Genomic DNA, 13,125 nt, shown 5'->3' on the forward strand with positions numbered 1-13,125 from the left:
GACATTTCTTTTAAAATTATTAATAATCAATACATTTTCCCAGCCCAATCACAGTTTCCCTTCCCTCCCTCTGTCCTCCCTGTTCCTCTCCCCTAAACCGCCATACCCCTGCCGCACCCCTTGCATCCAATCCTTCTTTCTCTTCAGAAAAGTGCAGTCCTCCCATGGATATCAGTCAGTCATGGCATATCAAGTTGCAGTAAAACTAGGAACTTCTTCTCCTCTTAAGGCTAGACAAGGCAACCCAATAGGAGGAAAGGGTCCCAAAAGCAGGCAACAGAGTCAGAGATAGCCCCTGATCCCTCTGTTAGGAATCCCACAAGAAGACCAAGCTACACAGCTGTAACATATGTGCAGAGGCCTAGGTCAGCCCCAGGAAAATTCTCTGGTTGTCAGTTCAGTATCTGTGAGCCCCTATGAGCCCAAGTTAGTTGATTCTGTTGGCTTTTATTGTGGTGTCCTTGACCTCTCTGGCTCCCATAATCCTTCCTAACCCCTCTTCCACAGGATTCTCTGGTGTTCATCTAATGCTTGGCTATGTGTGGTCACATCTGTTTCCCTCAATTACTGGGAGAAGACTCTCTCATGACAAATGGGTTAGGCAAGGATCTGTAGTATAGCAGAATGAGTATAGCATGAGTACATCATCTAATTCTTGGAAGAATTTATTGTCTACAACTCTTTATGTGCAAAACATTTGGCAAATCCCTGGGGACACACATACACATGCTGTGGATATCACTCTGTATAAATAAACACTGATTGGCCAGTGGCCAGGCAGGAAGTATAGGCGGGACAAGGAGAGAGGAGAATACTGGGAAGTGGAAGGCGGAGGAGGGAGACACTGCCAGCCACCACCAAGACAAGCAGCATGTGAAGATGCCGGTAAGCCACGAGCCATGTGGCAAGGTATAGATTTATAGAAATGGGTTAATTTAAGATATCAGAACAGTTAGCAAGAAGCCTGCCACGGCCATACAGTTTGTAAGCAATCTAAGTCTCTGTGTTTACTTGGTTGGGTCTGAGCGGCTGTGGGACTGGCGGGTGAGAGAGATTTGTCCTGACTGTGGGCCAGGCAGGAAAACTCCAGCTACACACACACACACACACACACACACACACACACACACACACACACACACTGAATTTCAATCATGCAGAATGAAATTTTGGTATGACCATAAAATGAATGGGACAGAAAGACATTGTTTTTCTTTTTTTTGTGGGGGAGGGGGTGTTGAGACAGGGTTTCTCTGTGTAGTTTTGGTGCCTGTCCTGGATCTTGCTCTGTAGACTAGGTTGGCCTCGAACTCATAGAGATCCGCCTGGCTCTGCCTCCCGAGTACTGGGATTAAAGGTGTGTGCCACCTGGCTCACATTGTTTTTCTTTATGCTTTTCACTTTTTGTTTTATAGTATGATATAAAGTAAATATTAAATTACTAATAATTAATAGATGTCATTTGATTGAGGGGTATGAAAAGTGCAAACTATAGTGGTTTATCTATAGCAACTATAGTTTATTTATTTATAGTTGGGAACCTATAAATTTTATGCAGTGAGCACTGCATATATTTCATTTGATGGCCTTGTTTAGATACGATATGAGGAAGAATAAGGGGGTAGGCAAAAGGACACATGGGGTGTGAAAAAATGAATAGATCTCAGTGATGGAGGCTACAAGGGGGTGACTAGGGTAGCAGTGGTCAAGGGGGAGGGCAGAAAGGAGAGCCACAAAAGCACATGCTGTTAGAAAATGTCATAATGGTATCTAGCAAGATTCAAAAAAACACCAAAAAGCTTTGATATTTTGAATTCAAAGCTGCACATGACCATAAGTAAAAAGGCATGATTCAGTTCATGGTGTACCTTACAATTCCTCACAGTTGTATCTCATCACAAAATTTGTAACATTGTTTATATGACAAAAATGTAGTAAAGATCAGGCTTTATCACATTGCTGCTCAAACTGATAAAAACAGTGAATTGTAACATTATGTAAAATGAAAGTAAAATAGCATTATTAGTGAGTGGGTGCATACCTGAAAACACACTTTCCCTGAGGTCCTGATGTATGGGGAAGGAATACAGTTCTTTCGTTAGAACCAAGAAAATGCTTGGCAGAGCCAGTAATGGACTAGGGCCAGGGACTTGGTTGAGCTTTGACTTCAGATCCTGAGATTCAAACTCTTCCTACCATAAGGGGCTATGGTTTTCAGTTCCAAGATCACTGAGTGCGGTCTCTATATCCAGAGTAACAGGCCAATGGAACACACCCTGTTCTTGGACTGACTGGAGCTCTGAGTCTTGGAAATCCCCTATCTGGAGATGCAGCTTTAGGAGACGAAAAATGTTTCCGAGTCAAGGCTCTCGATACTTCTTATTGCACTGTACTTTTCCACTAGTTCACTGCACATGCTTACAATATTCTAAAATAGCCTGCCCCTCCATGCAGCCCTCTGCTGTCTCTATTTCTGCTCAGAGACAGCCACCATTCTATGTGTTTCTCCCATAAGTCTCTTGTGTGAGGTTTGTTGCCTGGTATGACTTTGTGGTATTCCTTGGCTGCCAATTGCCAAGATGCTGTTGGACCCAGAAAACCCCGTACAGAGATATTTTATGTTCCCCTTGTGCAACATTGTTTGTTTTGTGTGTGGAACATTTTTTGTTTTCCTTTTTTCTACTGCAAGTGGCACATAATAAGTTGTACTTTTTTTTTTAAATTTATTTTAATTTATTTTGCAATACAATTCAGTTCTACATATCAGCCACGGATTCCTTTGTTCTCCCCACTCCCGTCCCCCTCACCTTCCCCCCAAACCCCCCCCCCCCCATTCCCATCTACTCCAGGGCAAAGCCTTCCCCACAGACTGAGGTCAACCTGGTAGACTCAGTCCAGGTAGGTCTAGTCCCCTCCTCCCAGGCCGAGCCAAACAATCCTGCATAGGCCCCAGGTTTCAAACAGCCAACTCATGCAATGAGCACAAGATCTGGTCCCACTGCCTGGATGCCTCCCAAACAGATCAAGCCAATCAACTGTCTCACCCATTCGGAGGGCCTGATCCAGTGGGGACCCCTCAGCCATTGGTTCATAGTTCATGTGTTTCCATTCATTTGGCTATTTGTCCCTGTGCTTTATCCAACCTTGGTCTCAACAATTCTCGCTCATATAAACCCTCCACATTCTCGCTAATTGGACTCCCAGAGAGCCACCCGGGGCCTAGTCATGGATCTCTGCATCCAGATCCCTCAGTAGTTGGATGAGGTTTCTAGCACAACAATTAGGGTGTTTGGCCATTCCATCACCAGAGTAGGTCAATCTACAGATTCAATGCAATCACCATCAAAATACCAACACAATTCTTCACAGACCTGGAAAGAATAATACTCAACTTCATATGGAAAAACAAAAAACCCAGGATAGCCAAAGGAATCCTGTACAATAACACAACTTCTGGAGGCATCACGATCCCTGACTTCAAGCTCTACTATAGAGCTACAGTAATAAAAACAGCTTGGTACTGGCATAAAAACCGACATGTGGACCAATGGAATCGAATTGAAGACACTGACATTAATCCGCACACCTATGAACATATAATTTTTGACAAAGTTGTACTTCTTAATAAACGTGCTTGGCATAAGACAACAGTTTATGCAAGATCTTCTTATCCCATGTTTCCATCTTCCTTATCTTCTCATATCCTAGCACTCCCATTTAGGATCCTGTCACTGAAGAATGGCCTCTGGTCCATGTCACTTTTTTTTATGATTTCATCATAAGAACCTAAAATAATACTTTGTACACAATAAATACAGAAGTAGCTTTGAAGTAGTTTAGGGTGGAAAAAACCTAAGGGATATTGACTTTTTAAAGAGGATTTTTGTCTTTGAAAAATATTTGTTTTTATGTGTATGGATGTTTTGCCTGCATGTAGGTATATGTCCCACATGTGTGTAATACCCACTTTCAGAAGAAAGCATCAGATCCTCTGGAATTGTAGTTACACATGGTTTGAATCCCTGTTTGTGGTGGGAATTAAACCCTGGTCCTCAGGAAGAGCAGCAAGTTTTGTTAACTTCTTAGTTGCTTGTCTAGCCCCTGAAGTAGTTTTTATTATGTAGATGACAAAATTAATCAACGACCAGTATTCACTCACCATGTTCCTATTAGATATAGCTACTGAAATGTCATTCCTTTACATTTTAGTTAACTCTTCATGGTCTAATTTCATATCAAAGAGAAAAGATTGTTATTAGTTTTATTGTAATTATGAAATAGCATTAACAATCATTTACTAAATGTAAAATATTCATTTAACAATATTTTACTTGTTTTTATAATTTAACAGATTTTACTTTCTACGAAATTTCTATAAAAGTTGTTTTCATAGTTTTGATTTGATTTATTTTTCAGAAAAAATGTGGGTTATAGGTAGGCTTTGAATTTGGGACATGAAATTTGAGGTGTGTCTCTATCTGTTGTGATGTCTTACTTGGTAAATAGAGTTGCTTGTTTTGAAATGTATGTTTTTGTTTGTTTTTATACCACAATGATGAAATTATCAGAATTAACTTTGGTACAAAGTATGATATTTTAGAGAGTACAATAGATTTGACTCCTACACTAAGTAATCAACCAAGAGACATCTGTTCTTATAACCATGTCACTGATTGGTAGAGTTGTAAAGTGGCCTGCCCAGGTGTATTAGTTACTTTCCTTTTGCTGTGATAAAACAGAATGATCTGAAGAGACTTCAAGAAGAAACAAGTTACTTGGCTTTATGGCTCCAGAGTGGTTGGACTCCATCTTGGCAGGAAGGTATGGCAGCAAAATGGCTGCAGAATAGAAGTTTAGAGCTGATATCTTCAAAGACAAACACAAAACAGAGAGAGCAAACTGGAAGCAGCCCAAGGCTTTTAAAATCAAAGGCCTGCTCGACCATCCCATTCTCTTATATTCTCATGCCCCATCTCCTACCCTCTATAACCCCCCTCACCCCTAGTTTACTCATGAAGATCCCAACTATTTCCCCTTCCCAAGGCGATTCATGCATCCCTCTACATAGCGAGACAGTTGTGTAGTTTGATCTGCTTAAGGGCCCCCAGGCAGTAGGATCAGAATCCATCCCTGGTGCATGAGCTGGCTTTTTGGAGCCTATTACCTATGCTGGAACACCTTGCACAGACTTGATGCAGGGGGAGGGGCTTGGACCAGCCTCAACTGGATGTACCAGGCTATGCTGACTCCCCATGAGAGGCCTTGACTTGTAGGAGGTGGGAATGGGGTTTGGGTTGTGAGGAAAGGCTGGGGTGGGGGGGGGCAGGAGGAAGGAAGAGAGGGGCATCTGTGATTGGTATGTAAAGTGAATAAAAATTTTTCTTAAAGAAAAAAATCAAAGGCCTGACCCAGTAACTTACTTCCTCCAAACAGCCCCAAAAGCATCACTAACTGGGGACGAAGTGTTCAAATACCCAAGACTAGGGAGACATTCTTATTCAAACCACTTTGCCAGGATATTGAATCCAGCATCCTGTATAGGAACAGAGAAGTTATTCTTTGTATTTTCTAGTGAATTTCAGTGTTGATTCAGATTAAAGGAGAATCTGTATTTGCTCTACAGTGTTTTTTTTTACATTTTTATTTGAATGATTTAAATTTGTAAAGTTTCCTTATCTGAATTCTAATTATCAAAGCTCTTGAAATAAAAACATACGTCTTCTCCCACAGGATGTGCTAAATTGCAATGAGACACTGTTATTAATCTGTTATTCCCTTCTGAGTTATTATGTGTGAAAACTTCATGATAGGCAAATTAAATAAAGTAATTATGTTAAGTAATTTAGAGAGTTTATAACTTCAGAAAATTATAATGCCATAAATTAAATATATATTTGGTACAATTCCAAATCTGTTTATCTTGATAAAAGTAAACATCAGGTAAATCACTGAAAAATAAATAAAAATAAAAACACAAAATGATGTCTAGAAATAAAAATACATGCCAAAATAGCTAAGATATTTGAATTCTGTGATTTTTCCTTTTTTTGTCATTAAGAAATTTTTTATTTATTTTCCATACTAACCATAAATCTCCTCTCCCTCCTCTTCTCTCCCCTTTACTTCCCCTCCCCAACCAACCCCATGCCCACTTCCTCCAATGCAAGACCTCCCTTGCGGAGTGAGAAGAGCCTGGTACATTCAGTTGAGACAGGTCCAAGCCCCTCCCCCCTGCACCAAAGCTGTGTAAGGTGTCCCACCATAGATACTGGGCTCCAAAAAGCCCACTCATACTCCAGGGATAGATCCTGATCTCACTACCAGGGGGCCCTTAAGCAGGTCAAGCTATACAACTCTCTTGCCTATACAGAGGCCCTAGTCCAGTCCCGTGGAGGCTCCACAGTTATTGGTCCACAGTTCATGAGTTCCCACTAGTGTGGTTTGGTTGTATCTGTTCATTTCCCCATCAAAATCTTGATGCCTCTTGCTCATAGAATCCCTATTCTTTATCTTCAACTGGACTCCTGGAGTTCAGCCTAGTGCTTGACTGTGAATCTCTGCATCTGTTTCCATCAGTTACTGGATGAAGGCTCTATGATGACAATTAGGGTATTCACCAATCTGATTACTGGAGTAGGCCAGTTCAGGCACCCTCTCCACTATTGCTAGTAGTCTAACCTGGGGTTATCCTTGGAGATTCCTGGGATTGTCCCTAGCACCCTGTTTCTCCCTATCTCCATGATGTCTCCCTCTATCGTGGTATCTCTTTCCTTGGTCTCCCACTCCATTTCTGTTTCAACTTGATCATCCTGTTTCCTTATGGTCTCATCCCTCTTCTCCTACCCTCCACCCCCCCCCCCACCTCAAAGAAGAATCTCAAATAGCCAGAAGGTAGTTAAAGAATTGCTTAACATATTTAGTCATCAGGGAAATGCAAATCAAAATGACTCTGAGATACCATCTTATACCTGTCAGAATGGCTATGATCAAAAACAATGATAACAGCTTATGTTGGAGAGGATGTGGAGCAACGAGAACACTCCTCTACTGATGGTGGGATTGCAAACTTGTACAGCCACTTTGGAAATCAGTATGGTGGTTTCCCAGAAAATTGGGACTCAGCCTCAAGACCCAGCTATACGACTCTTGGGCATATACCCAAGGAATGCTCAATCATACCACAAGGACACATGCTCAACTATGTTCATATCAACATTATTCATAATAGCAAGAACCTGGAAACAACCTAGATGCCCCTCAACTGAAGAATGGATAAAGAAAAATGTGGCACATATATACAATGTAGTACTACTCAGCAGTAAAAAAAAACAATGACATTATGAAATTTGCAGGCAAATGGATGGAACTAGAAAATATCCTGAGTGAGGTATCCCAGACTCAGAAGGACAAACATGATGTGTATTCACTCATAAGTGGATACTAGATGTAAAGCAAATGATAACCAGACTACAATCCACAGCTCCAGAGAAGCTAGCTAACAGGGAGAATCCTAAGAGGAACGTCTGGCTCACCCAGGGAAGAGATTATAGATGAGATCTCCTACATAAGATTATTTTGTGTGGGTGTATATGTATGTGTTAGGGGGATGTTTGTACACGTGTGCAGTGGTGTGTGAGTATTGACTTTACATCTTGTTTTATTTTATTTTATTTGCTGTTTGAATGTGGTGTTCTCTTGTCACCAGCCTCATCTAAGAAAAAAAAAAACACATTCTGTATCCAAGTCTTATTTCATGAATTGTGCTTCCCATCCAAAGCAGTGCTTGGATAAAGCCTAGGGCTTCATGAGTACTCGATAAGGACTTCACAAACTCAGGGACATCCTCAAACCCCAGATTTTATTTTAAAATAAAAGTCCATATGATGACAGGAGAAAAGAGGGGATGCTATGGTATGTCTCAACAGTATGTTTGATAAATATCATATATTTAATTACCATTCATAGATTACATCTTTTACTCAGAATTTAGTTTTATATCCATTAGGTTCAGACATCCCATCCAAAATAGGCATGTACTTAGCTTATTTTTTTAATGTCCTCTATGCTGTCACAGCCTCTCTAGATGTTATGGCTATTTGGGGAATATACTGGCCACTATTTTTTGCAATGCTGCTCTTTTGGGTTTCTTCTCAGTGTTTCTTATACTTGGATTAAAGTTCTACAATTAGGTAAAGATGTAAAAGCAGTAGGTTGCTATCTTGTTCACATCATGATGAATAACCCCATTTTAGACTTGATTTATCACTGGTAGTGTTAATCTACTTCCTGGAAGAGTTAGTGTTTGTCATTTTTCTCCACTGTCTTGTCACACCTTTACATATTGCACTATTTGGAAGGAAACCACTGGGATAAAGTCACATAAAATGAGTTATCAGTTCAGTCCCCAAGGGCAGAGCATAGACACAAGCCATAGGAATTCTCCTATATGGAGCAATTGTCTGTTTCTCATTACCTATAAAGTATGTAAACATTTATTTAACATAACATGGAATCTTATCATCTAGAGAAGAAAATACTTTAATTAAAATCTACATATTTACATTTTTCAACTGAAATTGTTTTGGCGTTGTCTGTGGAAAGCCCTGTGAGTGGCCTCCTGCACTGTTTCGATCTCTCAATCATATTTTCTGTCATTCCCTCTTTCTCTTTCATTTCTCTCCTTGCTCCTCCTCTCCCTCTTCTCTCTCCTTATTCCCTATTGTCTTTCTTTTCCCTTCTTTCTTATTTCTTTCATTACTACACTCCCTTCTCTCTTTCTCCTTCCTTTTCCTACTTTCTCTCTAATATTCAAGTTTACTTAATATTAAATACAAAATATTCAGTAGGTCATAAATAATAATTAATTGAAAGGGAAAAAGGAGAGTAAAATTGAATGAGTGTGGGAGATGATCCAATAAGAGTTGTTAGGAAGAATAAGAGTAAATAGACTCTATATCAACGAATAAAAAAAAAAAAAAAGAACAAAACCCCCGATATCTGTGTGTTCTTGCAAACATTTCTTCCAAATTAGTTACCAGATTGCTAATGAGTAGTTATTCACATTTATGTGTGTAGTTTACTGTTATAACCAGAAGAGTTTCTGTTTATTTTGCGTCTCAGTTCTGCTTCAGTCCTTGATCCTTTTGTTGCCCAGGACTGACTTTAAAACTGTATGTCAGCCATCTGACATTTTATTGCACAATGTTGAGTGATCATAACCTTGTCTTTATTAACCAAAGGTGTATAAAAGTTACATTGATTAGCCGGGTGGTGGTGTCGCACGCCTTTAATCCCAACCCCCCCCCCCCCCCCGGAAGGCAGAGGCAGGCAGATCTCTGCGAGTTTGAGGCCAGCCTGGGCTACAGAATGAGCTCCAGGAAAGGCACAAAGCTACACAGAGAAACCCTGTCTCAAGAAACCAAAAACAAACAAACAAACAAACAAACAAGTAGATAAATATAAAAATAAAAGTTACATTGATTTGAAAGAATTACGTGGATTTGTCACGAATCTCTTTAAAGCATCCTTCACGTCCTTGTTCCTCAGGCTATAGATCATGGGGTTCAGCATTGGGATCACCAGTGTGTAAAATACAGAGGCCATCTTATCAGTATCTAGTGAGTGGTTAGTTTGAGGCTGCAAATACATAAATAACAGCGTCCCATAGAAAACTGTGACAGCCATCATATGTGAAGCACAGGTGGAAAAGGCTTTTTTCCTTCCTTCTGATGAACGGATCCTTAAGATAGACAACACAATGTTGAAATAAGACACTAGCACTATACTCATAGAAAAAAACAAGTTTGTAGCTGCAGATGTAAAGACTACAGTTTCTGGAAGGTGGGTGTCAGAACAGGACAGGGCTAACAGAGGGACATTATCACAGTAAAAGTGGTTGATTTTATTGGAGGAGCAATAAGACACAGAGAACACACAAGATGAAACAACAATGGCCGTGCAAAAGCCATACAAGTATGTGAGGGACACCAGCAGAAGGCAGACCCGCCGAGACACCACCACCATGTAGAGCAGGGGATTGCAGATGGCCACATAGCGGTCATAGGCCATCACAGCCAGCATGAAGATCTCTGCTACAATGAAAATCAGGAATCCTCCCAGCTGGGTGGCACATTCATAGTATAAGGTGGTTTTCTTACTGACTAAGAAGTTGACCAGCATTTTAGGTGCAATGACAGTGGAGTTGCCAAAGTTGATGACAGCCAGGTGTCTGAGGAAGAAGTACATGGGAGTTTGAAGTCGTGAGTCCACGGTGGTGAGTGTGATGATGCCCAGGTTTCCTGCTGCTGTCAGCATGTAGATGACCAGGAAGACAAAGAAAAGTGGTACCTGCAGTTCTGCACGGTCAGAAACACCAACAAGAATGAACTCAGTGACATGAGATAAATTTCTAGGAGCCATGTAAAAGTTGTGAATTCATCTGTTTGGAGAAGGAAAGAATTGTATACAAAGTTAAGAAAGTATTTTCTACAATTGCCCTTAGATAGGAGGGTCCCGGGTTGAGAATTTTCCTGAATTATGAGTGAGTTGCATTTCACTTACAAAAGTCAAGTTTTGCTGCTTGAACCTGTGCTGCAGAGGGTAATTAAGGATAATGAATTAAATAAATAATACTGCATCAGGTAAGTTTTGTAATCTTCTTTACCTTCATATGGAAGTACAGACATGCTCTTAGGCTGCAGTATTTGAAGCTACGATTCATATCTTATGTCTTATTGAGTAAGAGAAGGGCATGGGGATTTGTATGATATTCAATAATCCAAACTATCATTATACTAAGACTTGTTTTATCTGAAGCACACATGTTTATAGATGGTATCCTTCCCATTTTCTATAGACTGTCATAAAAAGTCTCTAGGTGCAAATTTAACTTACATTTTTGCCACTGCATCTTTTATGAAATGTTATCATTTCATTTATTTCCTGCTTTATTAACTAATACAGAACCACATGAAGATATGTCCTTAGGCACTTAGGAATATTATTCAAATTGTTGAATCTCTACTTTCAAAGGGTTGTCAAGATGTTACCATTTTATAACAGCTTGACATTATTCATAGGACATACTACCCTTGACTACACTTTCCATTTTTGTCCTATAAGCTTCATATTCTTCTATTGTGTTTTAATCAATAATAATCTTATTACATTTTGACTATTTTATAATGTATGAAATTTGTCTTCTAATTTAATCATTTATATGAATATTTCAATATTTTATTATAATAATACTGGCTATCTTCATATAATTCCTAAGATAATAATATGCATATTGTCATAGACTTTCACATCACTTTCATATGTTCAGAATGTTGCTAAAGTTGTTTACAGGATGACCATTTATCCTAACTAGACAGCCGGGTCCCTTCAGCATTCACAACTGATAGTTCTTGTCCATCACACAGTCATTCTCCAGCTACAAATTTGCACTTAATGTTTGGAGACTCACATCATAATTATGTTTCCACAAATGTCTGGTAAAATCCAAGAGGCATTGACATGTTCTCTCTTTCTAAAATGGACAGGAAAAAATATGGACACTTAAGCCGCAATTAGAAAAGAAAATAAAAAAAAGTGATACTGTGAAAAATCAAATTAAATCAGATAAATAAACCCAACTGAAACATAATATTGTAGGGCAGCTGATACCTTTGTCTCTGACAACAAACACTACTATGTCCCCTTGGTTTCTTTGTGACATTTTTGTCATTTATTTGTTAACCATACATCTCCTGAGTTGCTGCTCTGGGACAAAAAAAAAAAAACATGTTGAAATTTTATATAAATCATTTGTCTTTCCTCATGCACCTAATGTTCCATGTGCAAGCCAACGAAACCAAATTTGTAAAATAAACCTGTGAACAAGATCACTGCAGTAGGTACCAGGTGTGATCAGTAACTACAGATAGGGTTTCAATGAGGCAACCAGGGAGAGTAATTTGATGTGGAATAATGGGGAGCTTGTTTCTGCAAAAATAATGTTTGAATTTAACCCTAAATAAACATATGAAAACAATTATGTAAAGAATCAGAGGGAAAAAAATTTCCAGGGTTTTGGGCCATAAGAAACATGGGAGAAATGCCATTCTCTGTGATAGGAAATGTCTTACCAAGCACAAGCTTTCTGTGTGTGGGAAGGGAGAGCTTAAGAAGAGAGAATGTGACTAGGTTTTTATGAGGAAGTGGGGAATTAGTAGTCTCTCGTGTGATATTACATTGGGCATTACATTACTATATGGATTTTGCTCTTCTTTCCTTATTTGTGAATCATAGAGAAATTTTAAGAGAGACAAGTATCTGAACCACAGTATTTTTTGCTGTTGTGATGATTATGAACTGTAGGGTTTGGGAAAAGGCTAGAGGTTGGACCAAAAGGAAAATTTAAAGCATAGAAAAACCACTTAGTTATTTTTATGGGCTTTTTTGGAGTGAGATATTACTGGGTAGGCCAATGTGGGGAAGATGGAGTTTGAAAGACAAATTTGACAGCTATAAGAAGAATAAGATGGTATCTTCTATATAATCTTTGAATTGAATCACATGGAGTGGGGAATGACAGATTATGCATATAATAGTGATTTGGGGGATACGTAAGAATCAGGTCAATGTCCATGTAATTGTTTGATTTTTCATAGGAAATTATTTAAAATGTAGTAATACAAGTTCTGTTTTCAGTATACTGTGCTTTTCAAGCTTGTGAAATATTTACTAGGCATTTAGGGAATCAAGTATTAGTGGTTCCTTTGTTACAGGTACTTGAGAGACTATAAAATATGTAGAGGGATAGTATTAGGCCATGTATCACAAGACATTTCTGTCTTTAATTTAAAACAAAGTTTGATATGCTTTCCAGCAAATCTCTATCTCTGATCACTGACAACCAATGCTTTGAGTTTAGACTTAATATTAAAAGAAAATGTTGTTTGATGGTTGGTACTAGTAATCACAGTACTCATGAAGCTGAGACAAGCGGATGGTGAATTGCAGTGTCAGTTTCCAGCCTAGTTTCAGTCACATAGCAAGAAACTACCTCAAAAAGAAAGAAGAAAAGCAGATCTGGTGGTGTAAGGCTCTTCCTGCTGGACTCAAGATGTGGAGGCAGGATGA

General features: G+C 39.2%; 1 protein-coding gene across 1 annotated transcript; it reads right to left on the reverse strand.

Moving 5' to 3' along the window:
- Window positions 1–9,471: 9,471 nt before the first annotated feature.
- Window positions 9,472–10,419, reverse strand: LOC128101827 (olfactory receptor 8J3-like). Its single transcript, XM_052725220.1, has one exon. It carries the CDS (start codon window positions 10,417–10,419, stop codon window positions 9,472–9,474), a length of 948 nt encoding a protein of 315 aa, XP_052581180.1.
- Between the last annotated feature and the right edge of the window lie 2,706 nt (window positions 10,420–13,125).

The sequence above is a fragment of the Peromyscus californicus genome, unplaced genomic scaffold (genome assembly GCF_007827085.1).
Source record: "Peromyscus californicus insignis strain IS unplaced genomic scaffold, ASM782708v3 Scaffold_7__1_contigs__length_154581171, whole genome shotgun sequence".
In the NCBI taxonomy this organism is placed as follows: Eukaryota; Metazoa; Chordata; class Mammalia; order Rodentia; family Cricetidae; genus Peromyscus; species Peromyscus californicus.

Coding starts and splice junctions, on each gene's coding strand:
- LOC128101827 (XM_052725220.1), bottom strand. CDS start 10,419: ATGGCTCCTAGAAATTTATCTCATGTCACTGAGTTCATTCTTGTTGGT.